General features: G+C 43.7%; 1 protein-coding gene across 8 annotated transcripts in view; it reads left to right on the forward strand.

Annotated features, from left to right (window-relative positions):
• Positions 1 to 21,156, forward strand: part of slc12a7b (solute carrier family 12 member 7b) — an 86,731-nt gene extending 65,575 nt beyond the window's left edge. For 3 of the 8 annotated variants that reach the window (XM_052504648.1, XM_052504655.1, XM_052504658.1), the window contains exons 10-26: positions 181 to 279; positions 1,534 to 1,591; positions 2,144 to 2,318; positions 2,416 to 2,534; positions 2,838 to 2,936; positions 4,246 to 4,365; positions 4,480 to 4,584; positions 7,372 to 7,540; positions 7,828 to 8,023; positions 8,210 to 8,379; positions 8,596 to 8,727; positions 9,385 to 9,492; positions 11,937 to 12,050; positions 13,510 to 13,682; positions 14,280 to 14,294; positions 15,630 to 15,763; positions 17,409 to 21,156. In XM_052504648.1, the coding sequence (XP_052360608.1) occupies positions 181 to 279; positions 1,534 to 1,591; positions 2,144 to 2,318; positions 2,416 to 2,534; positions 2,838 to 2,936; positions 4,246 to 4,365; positions 4,480 to 4,584; positions 7,372 to 7,540; positions 7,828 to 8,023; positions 8,210 to 8,379; positions 8,596 to 8,727; positions 9,385 to 9,492; positions 11,937 to 12,050; positions 13,510 to 13,682; positions 14,280 to 14,294; positions 15,630 to 15,763; positions 17,409 to 17,500 (2,078 nt within the window). In that variant the 3' untranslated portion in view covers positions 17,501 to 21,156. Of the gene's footprint in view, positions 1 to 180; positions 280 to 1,533; positions 1,592 to 2,143; positions 2,319 to 2,415; positions 2,535 to 2,837; positions 2,937 to 4,245; positions 4,366 to 4,479; positions 4,585 to 7,371; positions 7,541 to 7,827; positions 8,024 to 8,209; positions 8,380 to 8,595; positions 8,728 to 9,384; positions 9,493 to 11,936; positions 12,051 to 13,509; positions 13,687 to 14,279; positions 14,295 to 15,629; positions 15,764 to 17,408 lie in introns of those variants that run through there. The other 5 variants (XM_052504661.1, XM_052504667.1, XM_052504653.1 and 2 more) reach the window with 4 other exon arrangements.
• Positions 21,157 to 25,047: the final 3,891 nt, after the last annotated feature.

A 25,047-nucleotide genomic window follows, 5' to 3' on the forward strand; every position in this document is an offset into this window, starting at 1 on the left:
ATAACTTTTTTAAATGTAAAAAAAAAAAACATTTTTTTTTTTACATGAACTGTTGTTGCCGTGTTGATGGTAGACAGTAACCCGACCTAGACCCACCAAAGTACAAGCTGCAGCACAGCTCTTACACAGCTCTTACTTTCTTAGTTTAATGTTATAATACTTGCTTTCCCCTCTTCACAGGAATCATGGCTGGATCCAACAGATCTGGTGATCTGAGGGACGCCCAGAAGTCCATCCCCATAGGAACCATCATGGCCATCGCCACCACCACCTTCATCTGTATCTTTAATGACAGCAACAACAGCCCAACCATACACGTGTCTAATAGGACACATTTAAGCACCTACCAAATTATTATAAAACATGACAAGTCAATGTGTTATATGTAAACTGTAAAGCTAGGTTGTATTCATTTGGGCACTCCATAGCAAAACGGAGCAAAACAAATCCAATCAAATCAAATGTATTTATATAGCCCTTCGTACATCAGCTGATATCTCAAAGTGCTGTACAGAAACCCAGCCTAAAACCCCAAACAGCAAGCAATGCAGGTGTAGAAGCACGGTGGCTAGGAAAATCTCCCTAGAAAGGCCAAAACCTAGGAAGAAACCTAGAGAGGAACCAGGCTATGTGGGGTGGCCAGTCCTCTTCTGGCTGTGCCGGGTGGAGATTATAACAGAACATGGCCAAGATGTTCAAATGTTCATAAATTACCAGCATGGTCAAATAATAGTAAGGCAGAACAGTTGAAACTGGAGCAGCAGCATGGCCAGGTGGACTGGGGACAGCAATGAGTCATCATGTCAGGTAGTCCTGGGGCTCAGGTCCTCTGAGAGAGAGAAAGAAAGGAGAGAATTAGAGAACGCACACTTAGATTCACACAGGACACCGAATAGGACAGGAGAAGTACTCCAGATATAACAAACTGACCCTAGCCCCCCGACACAAACTACTGCAGCATAAATACTGGAGGCTGAGACAGGATGGGTCAGGAGACACTGTGGCCCCATCCGAGGACACCCCCGGACAGGGCCAAACAGGAAGGATATAACCCCACCCACTTTGCCAAAGCACAGCCCCCACACCACTAGAGGGATATCTTTAACCACCAACTTACCATCCTGAGACAAGGCTGAGTATAGCCCACAAAGATCTCCGCCACGGCACAACCCAAGGGGGGGTGGGGGGGGTGGGGGGGGGGCGCCAACCCAGACAGGATGACCACAACAGTGAATCAACCCACTCGGGTGACGCACCCCCTGCAGGGACGGCATGAGAGAGCCCCAGTAAGCCAGTGACTCAGCCCCTGTAATAGGGTTAGAGGCAGAGAATCCCAGTGGAAAGAGGGGAACCGGCCAGGCAGAGACAGCAAGTTTTGCAATGGTAATCACAATTGAGAATTCCTTGTTGGACAAGTCCAGGTAGTCTCTCCCTGCTATACTCTAATCCATGTGGTACTCAAATGAATGTGACCCTGGTTGGTTTTTCACCTATGGTCCTCTGGAGGCCAATTTCCTTAATTGCGTCACCCAGACATTTCCTCTGTCATACTGTTTGGCGCCTGCATCGAGGGAGTGGTGCTCAGAGACAAGTAAGTGCTGTTTCACTTTTCGCACTTGGTATGAAAGCAGCACAAATGTCTTGTTTATTTCTTGAGCCTCATCTGGACATTCAATCTTTGCTTGAATTATTGTAGTTACCTTAAAAACTCCTGTTTTCTTAAGTAGGAACAGACCATGGGTTAAGGTGTCTCCTCATTAAGCGATAAGAAGCCCAAATAGTTTTTTGGGACATTGAAAAATTGGTTTAAAAACATCACAGTTTCCCCTTAAAAAAGCTATTTGCCTGTGACACATAGTAGCCCCTTGTTGCACATAGCACTGTCAGGTTAAGAGTTCAAGTTAATTACACTGGGCACACAATGGTCAAAGGGTTTCTGTCTCGCTGGCAAGGTATTTTTCTACTTTCAGCAGCTTGGGTATGCATGTCTCCGTGTGTATGTGCGTATTGTCTGAGTAATTTTCTAATGAATGTGTGTGTGTGTGTGTGTGTGTGTGTGTGTGTGTGTGTGTGTGTGTGTGTGTGTGTGTGTGTGTGTGTGTGTGTGTGTGTGTGTGTGTGTGTGTGTGCCCGTCTGTCCTAGGTTTGGGGACTCGGTCAAAGGGAACCTCGTGATTGGCATCCTTGCTTGGCCTTCCCCCTGGGTGATTGTGATTGGCTCGTTCTTCTCCTGCTGTGGAGCAGGTCTGCAGAGTCTCACTGGAGCCCCCCGGCTGCTGCAGGCCATCGCACGAGACGGCATTGTGCCATTCCTACAGGTCAGAACACACACACACACACACTGTAGACACACACACTGTAGACACACACACAGCAACACACACACTAACTCTCTGGAATTTCCCTGTGTCCCAGGTGTTTGGTCATGGCAAAGCTAATGGAGAGCCCACCTGGGCCCTGCTGTTGACTGGTGGGATCTGTGAGATCGGCATCCTCATTGCCTCTCTGGACGCTGTCGCCCCCATCCTCTCCATGTGAGTACCCCCATTTACTATCATCTCCATCTCCTCCCTCTTCTCTCCTGGTCTCAACCCCCTCTCCACTCGTCTGTCTGACTTTCTCCGCCCCTTTCTCACAACTTTTCTACCTCTCTCCCTCTCTCTCTACCTTTCTCTTCCTTTCCCTTCTTCCTTCCATCCCTCCCTCTCACACTTGCTTTCCCATCTATTGTAGCCTAAAGGTAGTGTTGCAGAACTGGTCTCTGGAGGTTTACTGACAAATGGTAGTTGTGTGTAATCTTACCACTTCCTCATTGTGTATCTCTCTCTCACTCTCAGGTTCTTTTTGATGTGCTACCTGTTTGTCAACCTGGCCTGTGCCCTCCAGACACTGCTGCGCACCCCTAACTGGAGACCCCGCTTCAAGTTCTACCACTGGTAAACGGGAGCCCCCCTCTCTCTCTATATGCTGCTGCTGGCTGTTCGAATGCCCTCTCAAATTAGCTTCACTGTTTTCTCCTGCTTTCTCAAGTACTATAGCAGTCTCTGTTAGCCGAGCAGCAAACCTCCTTACTCTACCTGAGAATGTTGTAATTGAGCTGAGTGGCAGATCCCCCCCGAGAACACATTCTCTTTCTCTCTCTCTTGCTCACTCTCTCACTCACTCACTCTCTCTCGCTCTCTCTGAGATGCTGAAACATTGGACCAGCACTTTATACGTTGCATTTTATAATTTTGTTAACTTCTTTGCAATTCGCCTCATTCATGGGGCACCCGCGCTCCTGCTGTTCTGGTGGTCGCTCACGTGCCGTTTTCCTCACACAGCCCATCGCCCTTCTCCTGACCGGCGACACTAGCTGCCAGTCGGAAGCAAGATGCTTTTTTGTAGCTATTAAGATGCCTAATAAAAACATGTCCCAAGAACTCTGCTCATCACTCCTCAAATGACAAAATCATCAGTACTGACTTACCACTCGTGTATGTAGTAAATAAGTAGTGAAACAGCATATTATTGAGTAGAACTTGTAAGAACTTGGCCAGGTCGCAGTTGTAAATGAGAACTTGTTCTCTACTATCCTACCTGGTTAAATAAAGGTCAAATAAAAAAATACTAAGTTAATTTTTTTTCAGGAGTTTGTGGTGATATACTGGCACCTGGTGGCGACTAGAAGCAATTGCATAATATGTACTATTACGAATTGATGATCCTTTAAAATAATTATTACAACTATTAAAGTTCTTGAAAGTCCTTGAATTTGACTTGCCACTGCCTCCACCCCTACTCGACCGCATAAAACTCATTGCCCTAAACTGGCCAAGTATTCAAGGTCCACCCTTCAGCTTGTGTAAGCTTGTATAGTGAATGCACACACACACACCTGTATGGCGTGTCCAGCAATAAATGGATCTGTACTAAAACAGAGAAAGGTATTTGCTGTCTGGGATTAAGGTTTCACAGTAACAGTAAATATATACCACAGTAAAGCCCAATTGTGAGCTGCTGAGCTATTCCATGGAACGAGCTCAGTTGTTTGCAGTGCTATGGTGCATTCCGATTTCTATGGGCACATTAACCAATCAATCAATTTTATTTATAAAGCCCTTTTTACATCAGCTAGAGTATCTGAATTAATATTATAGGTTTTATTACTTAAGGAATCAGCTTGTCATTTTTGGGCTGTCAAAATGTACTCCTATATGACTGACTGTGACCTCCATGCTCTCGTCCGTCTCTCGTCCTCCACAGGGCTCTGTCTTTCCTGGGCGCCAGTCTGTGTCTCTCCCTGATGTTCATCTCCTCCTGGTACTATGCCCTGGTGGCCATGCTGATCGCTGGCTGCATCTACAAGTACATTGAATACAGAGGGTAAGAGTTACCAGATTCCACAGTAGCATGGTACATTGGTTCCCTTATCACAAACAGGACGCATGTTAGATTGTGTTTCTGAGTCCTCCTTTTTCTTGTTCTCTCAATCTCCAGGGCGGAGAAGGAGTGGGGTGATGGTATAAATGGTCTGTCTCTGAATGCCGCCCGCTACGCCCTCATTCGCCTGGAGGAGGCGCCGCCCCACACCAAGAACTGGAGGTGTGTGCGTGGGATTAGGTTTATGTGCAAATACGTTTGTTTGTGCCATCATTAATGCCGCATTTCTGAACAACCAGCAATGACCAACTTTGTTGCTGAACATCCAGCAATAACCAACTTTGGGGCTGAACAACCAGCAATAACCAACTTTGGGGCTGAACAACCAGCAATAACCAACTTTGGGGCTGAACAACCAGCAATAACCAACTTTGGGGCTGAACAACCAGCAATAACCAACTTTGGGGCTGAACAACCAGCAATAACCAACTTTGGGGCTGAACAACCAGCAATAACCAACTTTGGGGCTGAACAACCAGCAATAACCAACTTTGGGGCTGAACATCCAGCAATAACCAACTTTGGGGCTGAACAACCAGCAATAACCAACTTTGGGGCTGAACAACCAGCAATAACCAACTTTGGGGCTGAACAACCAGCAATAACCAACTTTGGGGCTGAACAACCAGCAATAACCAACTTTGGGGCTGAACAACCAGCAATAACCAACTTTGGGGCTGAACAACCAGCAATAACCAACTTTGGGGCTGAACAACCAGCAATAACCAACTTTGGGGCTGAACAACCAGCAATAACCAACTTTGGGGCTGAACATCCAGCAATAACCAACTTTGGGGCTGAACATCCAGCAATAACCAACTTTGGGGCTGAACAACCAGCAATAACCAACTTTGGGGCTTTCTCAACAGTATAATTTTATGCTGGGGAACATAGTGAATTGGTACCATTTGTCATCTGAGTAATCCAGAGAAAGAGTTACTATTTGATGAATCGCTGAACCTTCTATGTAATCTCACTGTAAAAAAAGATACCAGTAAGCCTAAGCATAGCAGCCGCAGGACTGTGCCTGTCCAAAAAGTGGAGCATTTACATCAGGAAAGAATGAGGTCAGTCTTTGGTCCTCTCCCTCATGCACCTGGCATCACCCACAGTCCCATTTCCAGGGAAAGCCCTAATCTACAGCGTCAAAATCAATATTTCTCCCTGTGCAATCTGGCCTGATGAGAATGGCAGGCTACCAAGTACTTACCCTCATACACCGCCCACGCTCGGCTCACGACGCTCCCCTAAGCCTCTTTACACAGTAACTGGCAATGTGCCACCAGCCTTCGACAGCAGGACCAATACTGGAGCCGTTAGGAATCCTCCATGTCTGACAAGTAGTATGGAGCTGCGGCTCAGAGGATTGTTTCTTCATTCTATGTAATGTATTCTCAGGGAATTTGGTGATGTTTATTTTCCCCTGTTCAGAGAAATTAGTAATTGAAGTTGTTAGATGTATGTCCCATCCTGCATCCTGATATTACCAGGTTCTGACCACTAGATGGTGCTGTTCCTGGTGATTTTATTTTTATGGGTTGGTGTCCATAAACTTCTTACAAGGTAAGAAAACCAAGAGTTGGAACTGATTCAGGGAACAGCTGGAAAATAGCTAAATTATTTGAGGAACGAACCCGAACTGAAATCGAAAGTGATCTATACTGTTTTGGAACAGAACCATTATTTTAAAAGCATGGGAACCGGTTAATAACATTCTTTGATGTGGAGCATACCTAGCTAATGTTTTCTCTGGTCCAACATTAAACCAACTCGGAAGTTCAACGATATTCAAAGTTACTCCACAGAAGCCGCTCCTCCGTGTATAATTCCATGGGCCTAATTCAGATAATCCATGTCATAACAAGGTGCCCAGCTCTTCAAGGCAATCTTCCTCCATCTTCTCCCGCCTCACCCTCAAATTTTCAGTTGCATCTTGCACCCTACACTGTGATTAGCAGCACTGTGTGTGTGTGTGTGTTTGTCTTTCATTGTGACTAACCCATGCTGTTACGGCAAAATACAATTTGCTCTTAATTACTTTCCTATACAGATGAAATCGCTTACCCACTCCACAGCACTGATTGGTGAAGTAATTTAATGTTGAGAATCACCCAACAGCACCATCTAGTGGTCAGAACCTGGTAATACCAGGATGTAGGATGGGACATAAACAACTTCAATGACTAATTACTCTGAACAGGGGAAAAGAAAAATCACCAAATTCACTGAGAAAACATTACACATGATGAAGAAACAATACTCTGAGCCGCAGCTCCATTCTACTTGTCAGACATAGAAACATGATACTGAAAACTGGGTGGGATTGGCGTGGGGGGTCCATGGGTGGGATTGGTGTGGGGGGTCCGTGGGTGGCTTTTGACTGTTTTGTTGGATTCCTCATATCTTACTCATCGTTAGAAAAAAGTTTGGTCCAAATCGGATGTTGGGTACTATATTTATTTAATATTATATGAATCCTATAAATTAAAATGGCCAATTTGGGGGTGCAATCAATTAGGTCAAATTACATTTCAACAAAATAATGTTGCAGGAATGCTAATCTTATCTGTTTCTAACTACATAAATGATTTCATAAATATCTGAGATGCTGGGTGTCATGGCTTGCTGAGATGACATGGAACGACCCATTACTTAATCCAATCAGCTGCAGCCATCAGGAATCCCATCAATAGATGTGTTTAAAAGTTCACCTTTAGACGTGCAGGCTTATGGCAATCTCATTTTGAACTCAAATGTCTGTACAAATGTCACTGCAATGTTCCCAGGTGTTAATACAGATTGCTAGACAATAATCTGAAATTCAATGCCCTTTATCATCTCATCATCAAAGCAATGTGTTGGACCAGTATGGTTCTTGGTCAGCCTTGTATAATACAATTCAGTATGACTTGTCTGATGGTTCACCGCACCTGTCTTCCCGGGTCGTAGGCCCCAGATGCTGCTGCTATTGAACCTGGATTCTGACCACGCCGTGAAACACCCACGCCTGCTCTCCTTCTGCACCCAGCTCAAAGCAGGCAAAGGCCTGACTATCGTGGGCTCCGTGCTGGAGGGCACTTACATGACCAAGGAGGCCGAGGTCAAGAAGGCCGAGCAGGTACTGTAGTCACGGGCTCAGCTCCTACACCGTAGATGCGTCTCAACAGTCGTAAGTTAGATGTGTCCTACGTGTCTGAGAGAGACCTGTTAAGAGAACCAACCAGAGAGGTTTAGTGGCTGTTGACATTTCCAGTCTTATTCCACTGGCAGAGACTGCCTGCCTTCTACTGGTAGACCAACATAGACATTAATTACCAGGTTGAGTCCATTCCGATTGTGTCAAGTCAGTCTGGCTGTGGTAACTAGTGGAAAACTTTTCTCACTCTTCGTGACTTTCTCCAACAGAACATCAAGTCGTCGATGACGACGGAGCGTACCAAGGGCTTCTGCCACGTGGTGGCGTCGTCCAACCTGCGTGATGGTTTCTCCCACCTCATCCAGACAGCAGGCCTTGGGGGCATGAAACACAACACGGTCCTCATGGCCTGGCCCGGTACCTGGAAACAGTCCAACGACCCCGTATCCTGGAAGAACTTCATCGGTGAGTCAGTGTGACCCACTTGGATTTGAGACCACACCAAAATGGTCTTAACATTAATTAGCTCAGGACGTTTACTTTTCATGTGAGCATAACCCCTATCACATGGTACTAAACCCCATGCAATACCATTACTGAGATGGCGTGCATTCGCTAATTTAACAGCATTTCTCTCTGTCCCCTCCACAGAGACTGTGCGTGAGACCACAGCGGCCCATCAAGCCTTGCTTGTGGCCAAGAATGTGGACAGCTTCCCCACCAACGCGGACCGCCTGGGCCAGGGCACCATAGACGTGTGGTGGGTTGTCCATGATGGAGGACTGCTCATGCTACTGCCCTTCCTCCTTCGCCAGCACAAGGTATCTATAGTGGCGCCATTCACAGTCTGTTGTGGTGGAATATTACAAACACGATGCACCGCCAAACGCGCTAACATATGCACACACTTAGTTATTAACACACACAAATAGGGGCACGTATCATTATACACCCATACCCTAGGCTAGGGATGACTTGTGTTCACACTCCCCCTCTTTCTCTCTTGCTATCTCTTCCTGTCTCCCCACGCATCTCAGGTGTGGAGGAAGTGTAAGATGCGTATCTTCACGGTGGCTAATATGGATGACAACAGTATTCAGATGAAGAAGGACCTGCAGATGTTCCTCTACCACCTTCGTCTGGACGCAGAGGTGGAGGTGGTAGAGATGGTGAGCTTACCTGTAGACCTCTGGTGCACTGACATCTCCCTATTGACCGATAGCTGGAGATGACGAAACCTGAGGTGTAGCTCAATCACTCTTAAATGTCTCTCATATTTGTCAGTTTCTTTTGATATCCTTAGATATTAAAAGGAAGAAACTCTCGTACTCTCGCAGCGGTCTAATGCACTGCATCTCAGTGCTTGAGGTGTCACTACAGACCCGGGTTAGATCCCAGGCTGTGTCACAGGCGGCTGTGACTGGGAGACTCATGAGTCGGTGCACAATTGGCCCATCGTCATCCGGGGTTAGGGGAGGGTTAGGCCGGCCGGGATTTCCTTGTCCCAATGCGCTCTAGCTGACTTCGGTCGCCAGCTGGATGGTGTTTCCTCCGACACGTTGGTGCGGCTGGCTTCCGGGTTAAGCGAGCGGTGTGTCAAAAGCAGTGCCGACTTGGCAGGCATGTTTCGGAGGATGCATGGCTCTTGACCTTGGCCTCTCCCTAGTCCGTAGGGGAGTTGCAGTGATGGGAGAAGACTGTAACTACCAATTGGGGAGAAAAAGGGGTAAAAAATTAAATAGTTTCATCAGGGTTTTTGTTAAATATAAAAAATGTGTGATGTTTAGTTTACCCTTCGGATAATGTGTGTGTGTGTGTGAGTACAGCACGACAGCGACATCTCAGCCTTCACCTATGAGAAGACCCTGGTGATGGAGCAGCGCTCTCAGATGCTGAAACAGATGCAGCTGTCGCGGACGGAGAGGGAGAGAGAGGTAACACCGCCCCCTGTCTGCAGGGTACACTCATTACAACAGTGCAGCAATCGCCCTTCAACATTGTGCCCCAAATGGCACCCTATTCCCTTCATAATTCACTACATTTCAACAGGGCCTATAGGCTCTGGGCAAAAGTAGTGTGCTAAATGTGGAATGGGGAGCCATTTGGCATGCACTCCAAGTCAATATGGGAATTAAGCGAGCATTGATATAATCTGTTATTGTTTTGCAACACCTGTATCAGAAAATGAATGGTATTTTCCTTGAGAACTTTATCTTGTAGTGTTTTAAATGCAATGCGATTGTTTCAGGTCTTTCTTGAGTGCACTTACTTTAAGTTGGTCTGTAAAGAGAAAAGTGTCATGGGAATGTGATTTAGTCTGTCAGTGCTTTGGGTCACATTGAACAGCCATGGATGTGCCCTGACCTCACTTGGTTGGAAAGCTCTATTACCTGATATTACATTAGGGAGGTCTTATAAGCATACAGTAAATAGATAGGACATACAGTAAATAGATAGGGCATACAGTAAATAGATAGGACATACAGTAAATAGATAGGACATACAGTCCCTTCAGAACGTATTCACAACCTTTGACTTTTTCCACATTTGTTGTGTTACAGCCTGAATTTAAAAATATATATATATATATATAGATTTGTATCTCTGACCTGCACAAAATACCCCATAATGTCAATGTGAAATTATGTTTTTTGAAATGATTTCAAATGAATTCAAATGGAAAGCTGAAATGTCTTAAGTAAATAAGTATTCAAACCCTTTGTTATGGCAATAAATTCAGGAGTAAAAATGTACATAACAAACCACATAATAAGTTGCATGGAATGTGTGCAATAATAGTGTTTAACATGATTTTTGAATGACTACCTCATCTCTGTACCCCACACATACAAGTATCTGTAAGGTCCCTCAGTCGAGGTGTGATGTTCAACCACAGATTCAATCACAAAGACCAGGGAGGTTTTCCAATGCCTCACAAAGAACGGCACCTATTGGTAGATGGGTTAAAAACAAAGCAGACATTGAATATCCCTTTGAGCATGATGTTATTAATTACACTTTGGATGGTGTATCAATACACCCAGTCACTACAAAGATACAGGCATCCTTCCTAACTCAGTTGCCAGAGAGGAAGGAAACCGCTCAGGGATTTCTACATGAGGCCAATGATGATTTAAAATAATTAGAGTTTAATGGCTGTGATAGGAGAAAACTGAGGATGGATCAACAACATTTTAGTTGCTCCACAATGCTAATCTATATGACAGAGTGAAAAGAAGGAATCCTGTACATAATAAAAAATATTCCAAAACGTGCATACTGTTTTGCAACAAGGCACTAAAGTACAACTGCAAGAATTGTGACAAAGCAATTCACATGTTTTGTCTTATAAAGTGTTATGTTTGGGGCAAATCCAATACAACACATGACTGAGTACCACTTCCCATATTTTCACGCGTAGTGGTGGCTGCATCATGTTATGGGTATGCTTGTAATCATTAAGGACCAGGGAGTTTTTCAGGATAAAAAAACTAAACGGAATGGCGCTAAGCACAGGCAAAATCATAGAGGAAAACCTGGTCCAGTCTGCTTTCCACTTAACACTGGGAGATTAATTCACCTTTCACCAGAACAATAACCTAAAACACAAGGCCTCATCTACACTGGAGTTGCTTACCAAGAAGACTGTGAATGTTCCTGAGTGGCCAGGTTAGTTTGTAAATCTATTTGAAAATATATGGCAAGACCTGAAAATGGTTTTCTAGCAATGATCAACAACCAATTTGACAGAGCTTGAAGAATTTTGAAAATAATAATGTGCAAATGTTACACACTCCAGGTGTGGAAAACTCTTAAAGGCTTACCCAGAAAGACTCACAGCTGTAATCGCTGCCAAAGGTGCGTCTACAATGTATTGAATCAGGGGTATGAATACATATTATTTCATTTTAAAAAAAAATGCTACAAATGATTAAAACACGTTTTCACTTTATCATTATGGGGTATTGTATGTAGATGGATGAGAAAGCAAATCAATTGAATCCATTTTGAATTCAGGCTGTAACACAACAAACTGTGGAATAAGTCAAGGGGTGTGAATACTTTCTGAAGTCACTGTATTGTTTTAAACATTTGTCATTTTAGTCATTTAGCAGACACTCTTATCCAGAGTGACTTACGTGAGCAATCAGGGTTAAATACCTTGCTCAAGGGCACTTTTTTCAACTAGTCGGCTCAGGGATTTCGAACCAGCAACCTTTCGGAAACTAGCCCAATGCTCTACCTGCCACCCCTGTATGTTATTGGTTTGTGTCTATCAGGGCTATCCTAGCCCACCTTGGCCTAGTGTTCGTTGTATGACCTTTGGCCCCCTCTCCTGTCTGGCTGCGTATGCGGTATGGGGCAACACGGCCCTCAGATTCAGAGTATCACTGACTCGTCACGTAGCTCCATCAGGAGGAATAACCAAACCGGAGCCGCGGGCTCAGAATCTGGCCCCAGTCGAGAGCTGGAGGACACACAGGAGGACGAGGTAGCCAACACCCACCATCTGTACCCCCAATGCCCCTGTGACTGCAGCCCCTCGCCCCCACTGAGACTACCATTACACCCCAGTCACCAACCCTCAGAGACCACACTTACACAGCCACATCCACAGCTACTAACAGTCCGGGACCTAAAGTAAGTTAAAGCCCAGTCAAAATGTCCAGTTAAAGTAATTCCCGGATAGACCCTCTATGGTAGATGGTGACCGTGGCTGTGTAACTGCAGGTTACTCACCGTAGTGGCATAATGGACGTCATGGACACACCTCATTCCGCATGCGTGCACTGTGGTGTAATCCTCCTTTTTGTTCATCTCTCCTTTCTCCACTCATCCCTCTCCACCTGGTTAATTCTCCGTGGACGTCACCATTACTCCATCTCACTGTGTTGTAGCTCCAGACAGTACTTGGTGCCTCACTCCTTATTAAAGGGATATTGGCCTGTTTAGAGAACACTGGTGTTGTTTTGCACGTCATGGATTTTGATTTGATTGTGTTAGTCAGCCATAAATGCTTTTACAATGTTTGTTGATTGTCTTAGTGGTGTTGTTGTTGCTACCAGGCAAGGTTATTATAGTAATTGATACTAAAACTAATTAGGAAAAAACTATTCAGTAAACTGAAATAAAATCATTAAAAACCTGTTCGGAAAAAGTACAACTGTACAGAAACTATTATCTTTGACTCCAAAACTAACTACATAAAATAAAAAACATCATGAATTATGTTCATGAATTAATTTTCAACTTTAGGCAAAAATCTAATGTGGTGTTCAATAGGGTTTTCATGCTTTTTGAGGGTTTTCAAGCTACTGAATCTGGATGGTAAATGTGGCCGGGAGATGTCGATGTTTCTAATAGGCCTAGCTTGTGCCTCACTATCACTAGCTCTCACCAGCTATAAGGGAAAGAATTGGCTAGATAACTTGATTATGTTTACATGTCCTACTAAAAAGCATTTAGATTGGTGTAAACATGGGCGAGAGAGAGTTTTCTTCCACCATACTTTTTGAACCAGTCTGTGCTGTTATTTTAAAATCCAAGTCGCATTGAGATTTACTTTATAATTTAAACCTAACCAATGACCTGACCCATCACCTTAAGTATTACTGCCCCTCATTTGCAAGAAGGGACATCCTAAAAAACACACAAGTAACTATACAACACCAATGGCCCCTAGCGTCCCATGCATGCTTTCTGTCTCTAAAACTAAATCATATAAATAAATATAAATATTTTTACTTAACCTAAGTAAAAATGACTAAATCTAAACAGAATTTTCCCAAAAATTGAAAAAATGAATAGAAATAAAAACAAATATAAAAACACAAATATAATAACCTACCTGGTTTGTGCAACTCTATGGTTTCTAGCCTGTAGTCTCTCTCTCTCTATTTTCTTCTCTCTTTCTCTCTCTATCACTCTCTCATCATCTCCCTCTCCTTCAGGCCCAGCTGATCCATGACAGAAACACGGCGTCTCACGCCGCACTTAACGACAAGGCCGACGCAGGCCCTGACCGAGTCCACATGACCTGGACCAAGGATAAGTTCCTCACCGAGCGCAACCGCAACCGCGCCGAGGCCAGCATGGGCGTGCGCGACATCTTCAACATGAAACCGTAAGTCAGGTGCTACGTATGAACCCTCTTATCCTTAAACCTTCCAGAGCCAAAATGGAGGAGCCAAGTGGACAGTTGCTCACACTGCAGGTGCCCCAGAGCCTGCCGGTTTGAAATGGTTACATGGCCTGCATGGTGTGTGTTCAGGCTGCGTTGGCATGTTCCATGTTGATCTGTTTGACTGTGTGTGTGTGTGTGTGGACACATCCAGTGCATGGCCCCACCACGCAGACCACATGCATTGTCTGAACTAATGATCATCATGTCTTTGTGTCTCAGAACCCACCATCTCAAAAAGGCAGATATAACCACTAGTACATTACATAGCCCAAAATTGTAACAAGCCCAAATATGATTTGGATTCTATAAAGACCGTTTTTAAAGGGATAATTCACTTCCAAATCAAAGTTTGTCTGATGTTTTTGCACTTCTTGACTACTTTTGAGTAATGAAAACATCTGACTTTGACCATCCCTTTAAACTGAGGGAAGTGTTTAACTGTGGGGTGGTTGTTATGTGCAACAGTAGACATGCAAGGGGTTTCTATAAAACATCTAAGTCGGTTTCTGTTGTTTTGTCTCGTTTTCCTCCTTCTAGAGAGTGGGAGAGTCTGTAAGTCACATTTCTCTTTGCCATAGTGCCTTAGGCTGTGTGTGTGAATGTCTGTGGACAGTAGTCCTTTTCTGTCTCCTCCATATTGTTGACCTCCCAGCCACTGGGACTATGTGTGTGTCTGTGTGTGTGCATGCAAGTGTGTTTGTGTGTGTGTGTGTGTGTGTTTGTTTGTGTGTGCGTACCTGTGTGATGGGAGGGTACACATGTCATGTTATGTAGCATGTGCAATCAAAATTGCGCTTTCCATACAGACCGTAGCCGTGTAAACAATATTGCTTTATTTCCCATGCATCTGTTCTGTATAGGAATAGAACCAAAGAATTAAGAATATCAGTGGTCCAAAATCCATTTCAATTGGTCATTGCAATCAACATGATATTGTCCTTAAATCTCAACTGGGTGGAAAGCGTAAGTTTTTTTGGAAGTGCCTCGTTGTATTTGTGATGTGGCGATTTCTGCTTCAAACCATTTGCATATCATGCTCTGCATTTTTGGTGTTGCTGTGCACTCTAACTCAAGAAGGGCTATCGATATTACACCCAATATCACATTGAACTGGTCAATTGAATATTGGAATACTGTGTATACAACGCAGTGCTAGGAACCAGGTAGTTTGACTCCTGGATGCTAATTGGCGGAAAGCCGTGGTATATCGGACAATATACCACAGGTATGATGCAAAACTACTTGTCCTTTTTATGTTGGTAACTGGTTTACAATATCAACAAGGCACCTCGGGGTTGTGTGGTATATGGCCAATATATCACTGCTAAAGGCTGTACTCCTCCTCAGGCCTTATTGCTTAGTTATACAATGGAATATTTCAAACCCACAGGCTTGCCCATTGTATTTGTCAGTATACCAGGTCTACAATAGTTTATCCTCTCTACCACCCTACTGCCACTGCCACTGTTTGAAGTGTGATGCTGCTTTGACTGCCCATCCTGAGCCTTAATTCAGAGTGACATAACTCCCAGGGCTTCACTATCATAACCACCAGCTGACCTGCTTCATGTTCTCATCTGTGTGCTAAAGGCTGCCAATCTGCCAATAGCACTGTAATTGTTCATTTAAAAAAACATGATCAGGAAGCATCAATCATTAATGAATGCTTAGACTAATGAGTGTTACGTGAGAAGAGTGACAGATTAGTTAGTTTTACTTTCCATGTTTCTAGTTAGGATTCAATGTAAAGAGCTTTGAGCTTCTGAAAAAGTGTTATGTAAATCCAGTCCATTAATATTATTGGAGAAGTCAGGGACAGAAGTTAGAGGGTCAGGGTTGTGTTGGGTTGAGCCTGCTCTTCTTCACTGTCACCCTTGTGTGGTATAGGAACCAGTCCAACGTGCGCCGGATGCACACTGCGGTCAAGCTGAACGAGGTGGTGGTCAACAAGTCACAGGGAGCCCACCTGGTCCTGCTCAACATGCCGGGACCGCCCAAAAACAGAGGGGGCGACGAGAACTGTATCCTTTACAGCCAAATGTCTGTTTATTCAAATTTGACTATACATGTGTTTTGAATTGTGCGTTGCTTAGTTGAATATGTTTAGCCCAAGTTAACTTGAATGGCATCTTCATCAGCTGTCTGACGAGGTCGAGGATGATCTCTTTACAAAGGTTGTTTAGTTAATAGTTAAGTTGTTGATTGTACACTATATATACAAAGGTATGTGGACACCTCTTCAAATGAGTGGATTTGGCTATTTCAGCCACACCCGTTGCTGACAGCAGTGTTCTCTCAAACATTTTTCTGCACTGAGCAAATTTCAGGTCTGCTGAGTGCAAACTTGAATGTGTGAAAATTCTGTGCAACTCTAAATTATCTATAACTTGGCTAGTAACTTACTAACTAGCAAAGGACAAGAACAAAATGTGCACATGACTACATGTAGCTCTCGCTTTGATCTCAAAACAAGTGCATCTACTCACAATCGCTCATGCTGTAAACACAGTCCAGTTGAAGTGTATGGCACAGATCCATATATGGCAATGGTCTATTTGCATACAGGCCTACAGGAGCTCTGATTGTTTATATGCCACACAGGTCTGTGTAGAGTACGGGTTGAGTAGTGCCTGTCAATGAAATAGAATCCTACTCCGATGCGTTCTGCCTACAACAAAATCTCTTGCATAGTTTGTTTTGTTTCGGTATGTCGCATTGAAAGCGGTTAATATTGTGTTGATTCAATCACAATTCCCACGGTAAAGGGAAACGTTAATAGTGTTAACAGGGAAAACTATAGAACAGTGGTCACCAACCTTGAGTCAAGAAGATCCCTTTGAGTCAAAATATAAACCGAGATCTGTTCAGATTTATATTTTAACATGACTTAAAAAACGTAAGCCTATGCAACATTAACCAATTAAAAACAGTACTGTAGCAATGAGGTTTGTGTTGTAAGCTATAGGCCCAATACATTATCACCACATACAGGCTTTTCTTGAATTGCCCTGCCAGTGCATTGATGTTCGGGACATTTCAAAATTTGAGGTTGGCTATATGACACCATATAGGAACACAAAGCTTTATTGTTGGGTTTTTTACAAAAATGTTTGGCAATCGACTAGGAATGCCTTGGAGATCGAGTGGTTGGTGAAATTCAATCCTGTGCTTCCCTACATTGGCTGACAGACATTCAACGTGGCACTATCATAGGATGCCACCTTTCCAACAAGTTATGTCCGTCAAATTTCTGGCCTGCTAGAGCTGCCAAGGTCAACTGTAAGTGCTGTTATGGTAGGCCACACAAGCTCACAGAACAGAACTGTCGAGTGCGCGCAGCACGTAAAAATCATCTGTCCTCGGTTACAACACTCACTGCTGAAGAAAGTCCCCGCAGCAATGTTCCAACATCTAGTGGAAAGCCTTCCCAGAAGAGTGCAGGCTGTTATAGCAGTAAAGGGGAGGACCAACTCCATATTAATAACCATGATTTTGTAATGTGATGTTCAACGAGCAGGAGTCCACATACTTTTAGTCATGTAGTGTATCTTTAAAGTGTACTAGAACTAATAGCTTCAGAGCTAATGTACTCCCCTTGTCACGTGACCTGCATAAACCCCTGTCATGTGATGTGACTTGTTTCCTCTTTGACCCTTGGCGTCTCAGACATGGAGTTCCTGGAGGTTCTGCTGGAGGGTCTCAACCGGGTCCTCCTGGTCCGTGGGGGCGGACGCGAGGTCATCACTATCTACTCTTAAACGCTTGCGGCCACAAAACCTTGGGGTTACTGGGGGATTGTCAGAGGGGGGGCCATGTTACTGGACAGAGGGATTTTTAGCCTCGGAGGGGATGACCCATCAGGGCAGTGTGATGTCATAGCATCAGCCTGATTCGTGGAAAGAGCACATGTATCCTGGGGCCTATCTATCACGTTGACCGACTGGAGGATAGAGCATTCTGACACAAACATTTTAATCTGACACGTGTTAATGTTTACTGTATGGATGTTCTTCCTTTTTTCCCCCTTCACTCCCTCCCTCTCTATGTTCAGTATTCATGTCTGTTCATGGTAATTGTGTATCATAATCGGCAGATGACCACAGGGTTAATATGGACATGGGCTGTGTCTGAAATGGCATCCGAGTCCCTATATAGTGGACTATTTTTGACCCTTTGGCCCTATATCATTTCGGACACAGCCATAGTCTCTCTAGTTTGTCCATCTTTGCCCTCATTTTGGCTTTGGCTTTGTCCTCATCTTTCAAGTACGATTCAGATTGAGGAGGCACAAAGTCAATGTGCTGCCTTTAAGATCTCCCTTAGCTCAGAACCAAATCGACTTTGAATCCTGAAAGAGATGAATACGGTTCCTGCTCTTATCTATTATCTAAAAACTCAATAGGAATGTTGTTATCTAGAATAACATGCTTCTGTGACTCTTTCCAGTATCCTAGCCCACAGCGGAGCTCTGTTAGAACGGAAGGAGGCAGCAAGTCCAAAAAAAGCATACTTTTATTCTGTTCCACAGATCAGGGTGTTGCTATGGCTTTCCAAAGCTCCATTGTCCCTTGGTTATTAAAGGTGGGGTCATATTTTGAAGGTGTTCTGCCCTACTGGTGTCCTCGTATACCCCTGAAGCTACTCACAGCGGAGTTCAGTCAACCTCAATTCTAATTGAGGAAGTCAGGGGGTCTAACGCAGAAGCGGATCCACCTTGTTAATCCATACTAGGACTAGGGGGAACTAGGTTTATTCATGTATTTAATTTGTTGTTAATGGTTGTCTTGTTGTTGAGTGCAGCACAACATCTGAAAGAGGTCTGTGTATGGGGTGGGGAGCTTTGGCAAGGATAGGCCCAAGGATTTTAATGTGCAATAGATGCTGTTGTGGTGAATTGCAGACAGGCCTGAGACACAGACGTTCGTCCACCTTGCCTGGTGGGGTCTCCTTAATTGACCCTGTTTTATTGGCTCTGTAACATTGGTCAAAGTCCCCGACTTCAGCCTTTGCTTTAAGAAATAGCCCTAGTATATATCCTAGTATTTAGCCTATGTTAACTGTGTTACACCCAATACACAGCATAAAGCATATTTATGTTGGGATAATCGGAAATTGTATGCAAGGGTGCAGGGAATGAAAGTAGTTTTTTGTAAAGAGCCTATTTTCAGGTACAGGAGTGCTGCTTTAAACTCACGTACCGTTCCACAGCTTCACAAATCTAGGACAACTGGGGTCATCAAGGTATTTCACCTACCAGAGCCCATTCGATATATACATCAACATATAGGAAAATCACGAGATGGTTTGACACGAACACTGAATCTGAATGAATCATCAACTCAAGAATTTGTCCACTTCTCTGTGACCCTCAAATCGGTCATTGTGTTGCTTGACAGCTAAAACAGAAGGAAATGTGCTTGTTGGAGTCATCCTCTGATGGCCTAGCCACTGTTGACTGTTCGGGTACTGTAGGCTCATTTTCAGCACGGTGTCGTTAGAGACATCGACACTCAGCGTTTTGCACAGTCTTCGATGTACAGTACTGCACTGATACGGTAGATTGCATTGCATTGTTTGGCTCTGATAATAGAAGTATTTAGGCTGGGATGTTGTAATACAGTGATGCCACCACATTCAAATGGCTGTGATTTGTGAGTATCACGTCTATCACAGGACACCAAACCAAGATTCTGTACTGGAATAGAAAAGTCTCATTATGAAATAGCTATGTTCCATGTTGTGCTCCGAACCATCAATGTTTTCTCTCTCTGGTGAGCACCATGCAGAGTGGGTAGGTGAGTAGAGTTTGTGAAAACATAGGTCTCATAGGTCAATCATATAGGTGTGGTCTGTAGGTATCAGTTGATCATACTGTTCAATGTCAGGATTTGTTCTGATGTTATTTGTGTTTTAATTGTACTTGCATATTCTCTAGGTTTCATGTTTTCAACTGACCATGATGAATCATTTTGACTTTGTATAGGAAGAAACGTGCCAAAAAGACTAAGGCTGAAAGTATATGCTTGTCAATGTCAGCCACAGTACACGCGCCAACTGTCGCCCGTGCTTGTAGGGTGGGGTGGAAAAAGCAAGATCACTTTCAAATTGTAAATACAATATACGTTATTATAACCAGTTAATGCTTTTGATTTGGAGACGCACAGAGGTCAACACATTTGAACTCAAATTCTTACCTAACAGACCATTTTGATGAGCAACACTGAGTTTGTGGTTACAAAATGAGTTCCTTTTTAGGCTACATATCAACAGTGGAAGGAATGGCATCTGTGATTTCCAGGGCATGTGAAGTTTTATAGGAAGTAGGAAGTCACCAGATATAAGAAACTATTGGGGCAAAGAAAGGAAGGAATCACTCATCAAACTCTTCTGTATTTACATCCACAGTTTTATTTTGAAACCTTTTGGTAGCTGTGCAGTATTTTATAACCAGAACATTGTATTTTTCTACAGTATGTCATGAAAACAACCTGTCTTTTGTTGTAGCGTCGACCATCAGACAATGTTTTTATGTTTCCTGGTGTGTTTTTGTTTTGTTTTTCTGACATACACCTGTGTAACTTGTAGTCATAGTGTCTGTTTGCACTTAACTGTTATGTTATACTTGATTTTCTGATAACACTCTTTAAGTGTTACTTTTCAGGACTGGAGTATTTCGATTTTATGGAGGTGTGGGATGGATGGGGGGGGGGGGGTTGTTTGCAGATCTGTTTTGTTTGTGTTTTTCTAAAACACATTGGAAACACAGACTTTGGCAGAGATTTCACCAAAAGGATTTTTGAGGAGCCAGTTGGAGGATGGGTTATGTTACTGATTTTAAGTTAATTGAAAATGTATTTTTATTTTAGGTTTTTAGCCACCAAAGATACAATCTTTGAGTCTGTGATATGAAACGTCACATTGTTAATAGTGTAAGAAATAAAGTTGAACTAAAAACAGCACAGCTTGCTTACTTGAGCTGAATAGCAGCAAAAGAGATGACTTCAAACCTTTTTAGAGGACACAAAACTAAGACTTCTGGGTAACAGTATAGCAAGCAGTATATGTTCCATTTACCTGGTTAAAGTGACGAGAGAATGTAATCTACCTCAAGGGGGCCATGGAGGCTTCATCGAAGGAGAAGCAACCTGTCGAATCGCTTTCTCTTTTCTCTGTACATAGTTACAATCTTTTATATGAAGCGACTATTAGCGATTGGGGAGTGAGCCTCCATTCTGAGGGAGAACCAGCGTGTGTGTGCGTGTGTGCGCGCGCGTGTGTGTGTGTGTGTGCACACCTCACATATTGTACTCTAGTAGGAGTTACTTTTGGGCGCATGCGTAGCGAAGGGTAGCCCTTTAAATTATATCTGTGCCTCTGAGTAATGAATAAATAAACGTGCTGAAATATGTCTGAACTGTACAAACTCCTGTCATTTGTTATGTTTTTCACTATATTAAAGTATTTATTTTAACATTGTAATATCTCCTAATCCAAGTAGTGTGTTGAGATAAGTATATTGTGTACAATGGACATGGTGCATTCGAGAAGTATTCAGACCCCTTGACTTTTTCTACATTTTGTTAAGTTACAGCCTTATTCTAAAATGGATTAAATATAGTTTTTTTTTCTCTCTGCAATCTACACACAATACCTCATAATGACAAAGTGAATACAGTTTTTTTTTTAAATACATTTGCAAATGTATTACAAATACAAAATAACTTATGTACGTAAGTATTCAGACCCTTTGTTATGAGACTCGAAATTGAGCTCAGGTGCATCCTGTTTCCATTGATCATCCTTGAGATGTTTCTACAACTTGGATTGGGGTCCACCTGTGGTAAATTCGATTGGACATGATTTGGAAAGGCACATACCTATCTATATAAAGTTCCATATCTGACAGTGCATGTCAGAGCAAAAACCAAGCCATGTGGTTGAAAGAATTGTCCGTAGATCTCGGAGAAAGGATTGTGTTGAGGCACAGATATGGGGAAGGGTACCAAAACATTTCTTCAGCATTGAAGGTCCCCAAGAATACAGTGGCCTCCATCATTCTTAAATGGAAGAAGTTTGGAACCACCAAGATTCTCCCCTAGAGCTGGCCGCCCGGCCAAACTGAGCCATCGGTCATCGGGGGAGAAGGACCTTGGTCACTGTAGTTCCTCTTTAGAGATGGGAGAACCTTCTAGAAGGACAGCCATCTCTGCAGTACTCCACCAATCAGGCCTTTATGGTAGAGTGGGCATATGGAAGCCACTCCTCAGTAAAAGGCACATGACAGCCTGCTTGGAGTTTGCCAAATGGCACCTAAAGAATCGCAGACCATGAGAAACAAGATTCTCTGGTCTGATGAAAATGAGATTGAAATCTTTGGCCTGAATGCCAAGCGTCATGTCTGGAGGAAACTTGGCACCCTCCCTATGGTGAAGCATGGATGTTTTTCAGAGGCAGGGACTGGGAGACTAGTCAGGATCAAGGCAAAAGTGAATGGAGCAAAGTACAGAGAGATCCTTGATTAAAACCTGCTCCAGAGCACTTATGTAACAGTATAACTTTAGACCGTCCCCTCGCCCATACCCGGGCGCGAACCAGGGACCCTCAAGGGGAACCACTACTTCAAGGTCTCAGAGCAAGTGACGTCACCGATTTGAAATGCTATTTAGCGCGCACCACCGCTAACTAGCTAGCCGTTTCACATCCGTTACCCTTTGGACCTCAGACTGGGGTGACCTTCCAACAGGACAACAACCTTAAGCACAGAGCCAGGACAATGCAGGAGTGGCTTCGGGACAAGTCTCTGAATGTCCTCAAGTGGCCCAGACAGAGCCCGGACCTGAACCAAAAGGTGCTTCAACAAAGTACTGAGGAAAGAGTCTGAATACTTATGATATTTTAGTTTTTAATTTGTAATACATTTGCTAAAATTTCAAAGACACTGTTTTTGCTCTGTCATTATGTGGCATTGTGTGTAAATTGATGAGGGGAAAAAAAGAAGCTATTTAATACATTTTAGAATAAGGCTGTAATGTAAAAAATAAAAATGGGGAAAAGTCAAGGGGTCTGAATACTTTCCGAATGCACAGTATGCTACTCTGACATGGAGAGTAAGGAATCATGTCGGCTGTGTTGATGGCATTTCTAACCGTTGGACTTTCAGTACATTGCACCATCCTGTCCTGAACGTGACCCAAGATATTGCGTCGGTCACATGGACTCAACACTGTAGAATCTCTCCACCAGGGGGCAGCCAACCCTTTATACATCTATGCAGTCTGAAAAGCCACATAGATAAGCCACATCTTTTGCATGCTTATTTTGCGAGAGAGCAAAAACGTGTCCCACTGCATGAATCAGAGTTGATCAGATGTCTAAGTTTTGACAGAGTTTGGGTATGTGTTGTTAGATCAAAGGGGTCATCAAGACTTCTATAACCTCCAGAAATCACTGTTATCTTGTTTAAGATGTAGTGCCATTTGTGTAACCTTTTGCGACCTTCGTCACCTCTGATAGATACTGCTGAATTGTAGTTTCATTCGTCTTTGCATTAAATGCCCCTGTGATTAACCCCAAGTTGCTTAACAGGAGGACAAAAAGGGAAGAGAATGCTTTGGATGGTTTCAGTGGACATGTCGTTTTGTCCCTGTCATTCACTATGTGAATGATACATTAATATATTGTGGGTTAGTGCATTGTCTGTAAAACACGCGATTGTATAGTCAGAGGAATTGTTCGTTATAGTACAATCATGACAAGCCATTGGTGCTGAAAACCTGTCCAGTAGGAGCCTGCTAAATCCTGAATGAGACAGAGGTTACTGGATACCCGGGTGACACAGTAACCATCTCCTGTCATTATATATTTTTGTGTGTGTGTGCGCTTACACTCCTATATTCTCATGCTGATGGACAGAGAAAATAATTTGAGAGTACATTCAGGCCTCCATACTCCTAACTCTGGGCTTCTATCACCAACAGGTCCTAACCAGAGCCAAGGCACATGGTACTGGTCACTCCTCCTAGCCAGCCAGACCGACCAGACACCCCAATCAAATGACCCACAGCAGGACGTGACCCTTAACGCTTGGCTAATGTCAGGTATTCTCCTTTCCCCATAAGATTAAGGTTTGGATTGGGGTTAGGGTAATCTGATCCTAGATCTGTGGTTAGAGGTATCTTTTCAAATTCTCACTACAATGGGCAAGGAAAGTACCAGAACCTTGAACTTTGGCATTGAATGACCTTTGACCTATTTTACAGTATATGAATCGTCAGCACAAGCTGGGCAAAGTACTGCCACTGTTTTCCACCTCAGTTTGCTCTGTTGTTTACAGAATCAATGGCACACTCTGCCAAAGACAAACTGATATAGACACTGTGGATTATGTCAGCAAGTTCACAGTGGTTACAAAATAAATGGAAGATGTGGTGCTGAAGGCTGAACTAATCTGTATACTTAGTAGCAACAATGGCTCAGCCATGAAGTGGTAGGCCACACAAGCAACACTTACTACCGAGTTCCAAACTGCCTCGAGGAGCAACGTCAGCACAAGAACTGTCCGTCTGGAGCTTCATGAAATGGGTTTCCATGGCCGAGCAGCCGCACACAAGCCTAAGATGACCATGCGCAATGCTAAGCGTCAGCTGGAGTGGTGCAAAGCTCACCGCCATTGGTCTCTGGAGCAGTGAAAAGGCATTCTCTGGAGTGATGAATCACGCTTCACCATCTGGCAGTCTGATGGACAAATCTGGGTTTGGCAGGTGCCAGGAGAACGTCACCTGCCCAAATGCATAGTGCCAACTGTAAAGTTTGGTGGAGGAGGAATGATGGTCTGCGGCTGTTTTTCATGGTTTGGGCTAGGCCACTTAGTTCCAGTGAAGGGAAATCTTAATGCTACAGCATACATGTAGCATAATGCTACAGCATACAATGACATTCTAGAAGATTCTGTGCTTCCAACTTTCTGCCAACAGTTTGGGGAAGGCCCTTTCCTGTTTCAGCATGACAATGCCCCTGTGCACAAAGCGAGGCTCATACAGAAATATTTTGTTGAGATCGGTGTGGAACAACTTGACTGGCCTGCACAGAGCCCTGACCTCAACCCCATTGAACACCTTTGGGATGAATTGGAACGAGCAGGTGTCCACATACTTTTGGTCATGTAGAGTACCTCCATATTATCATTTCAGAGTGAGTAGCAGTAAAATAAAGCGAACTGATAGAATCCGGGCCATGCTGAGGAGCAAGACAGCGTACAGCGAACTCAAACCTGATAAAATTCCAATCCTCGCTGGCACCCAGGGCA

The sequence above is a fragment of the Oncorhynchus keta genome, chromosome 4 (genome assembly GCF_023373465.1).
Source record: "Oncorhynchus keta strain PuntledgeMale-10-30-2019 chromosome 4, Oket_V2, whole genome shotgun sequence".
Classification (NCBI taxonomy): Eukaryota; Metazoa; Chordata; class Actinopteri; order Salmoniformes; family Salmonidae; genus Oncorhynchus; species Oncorhynchus keta.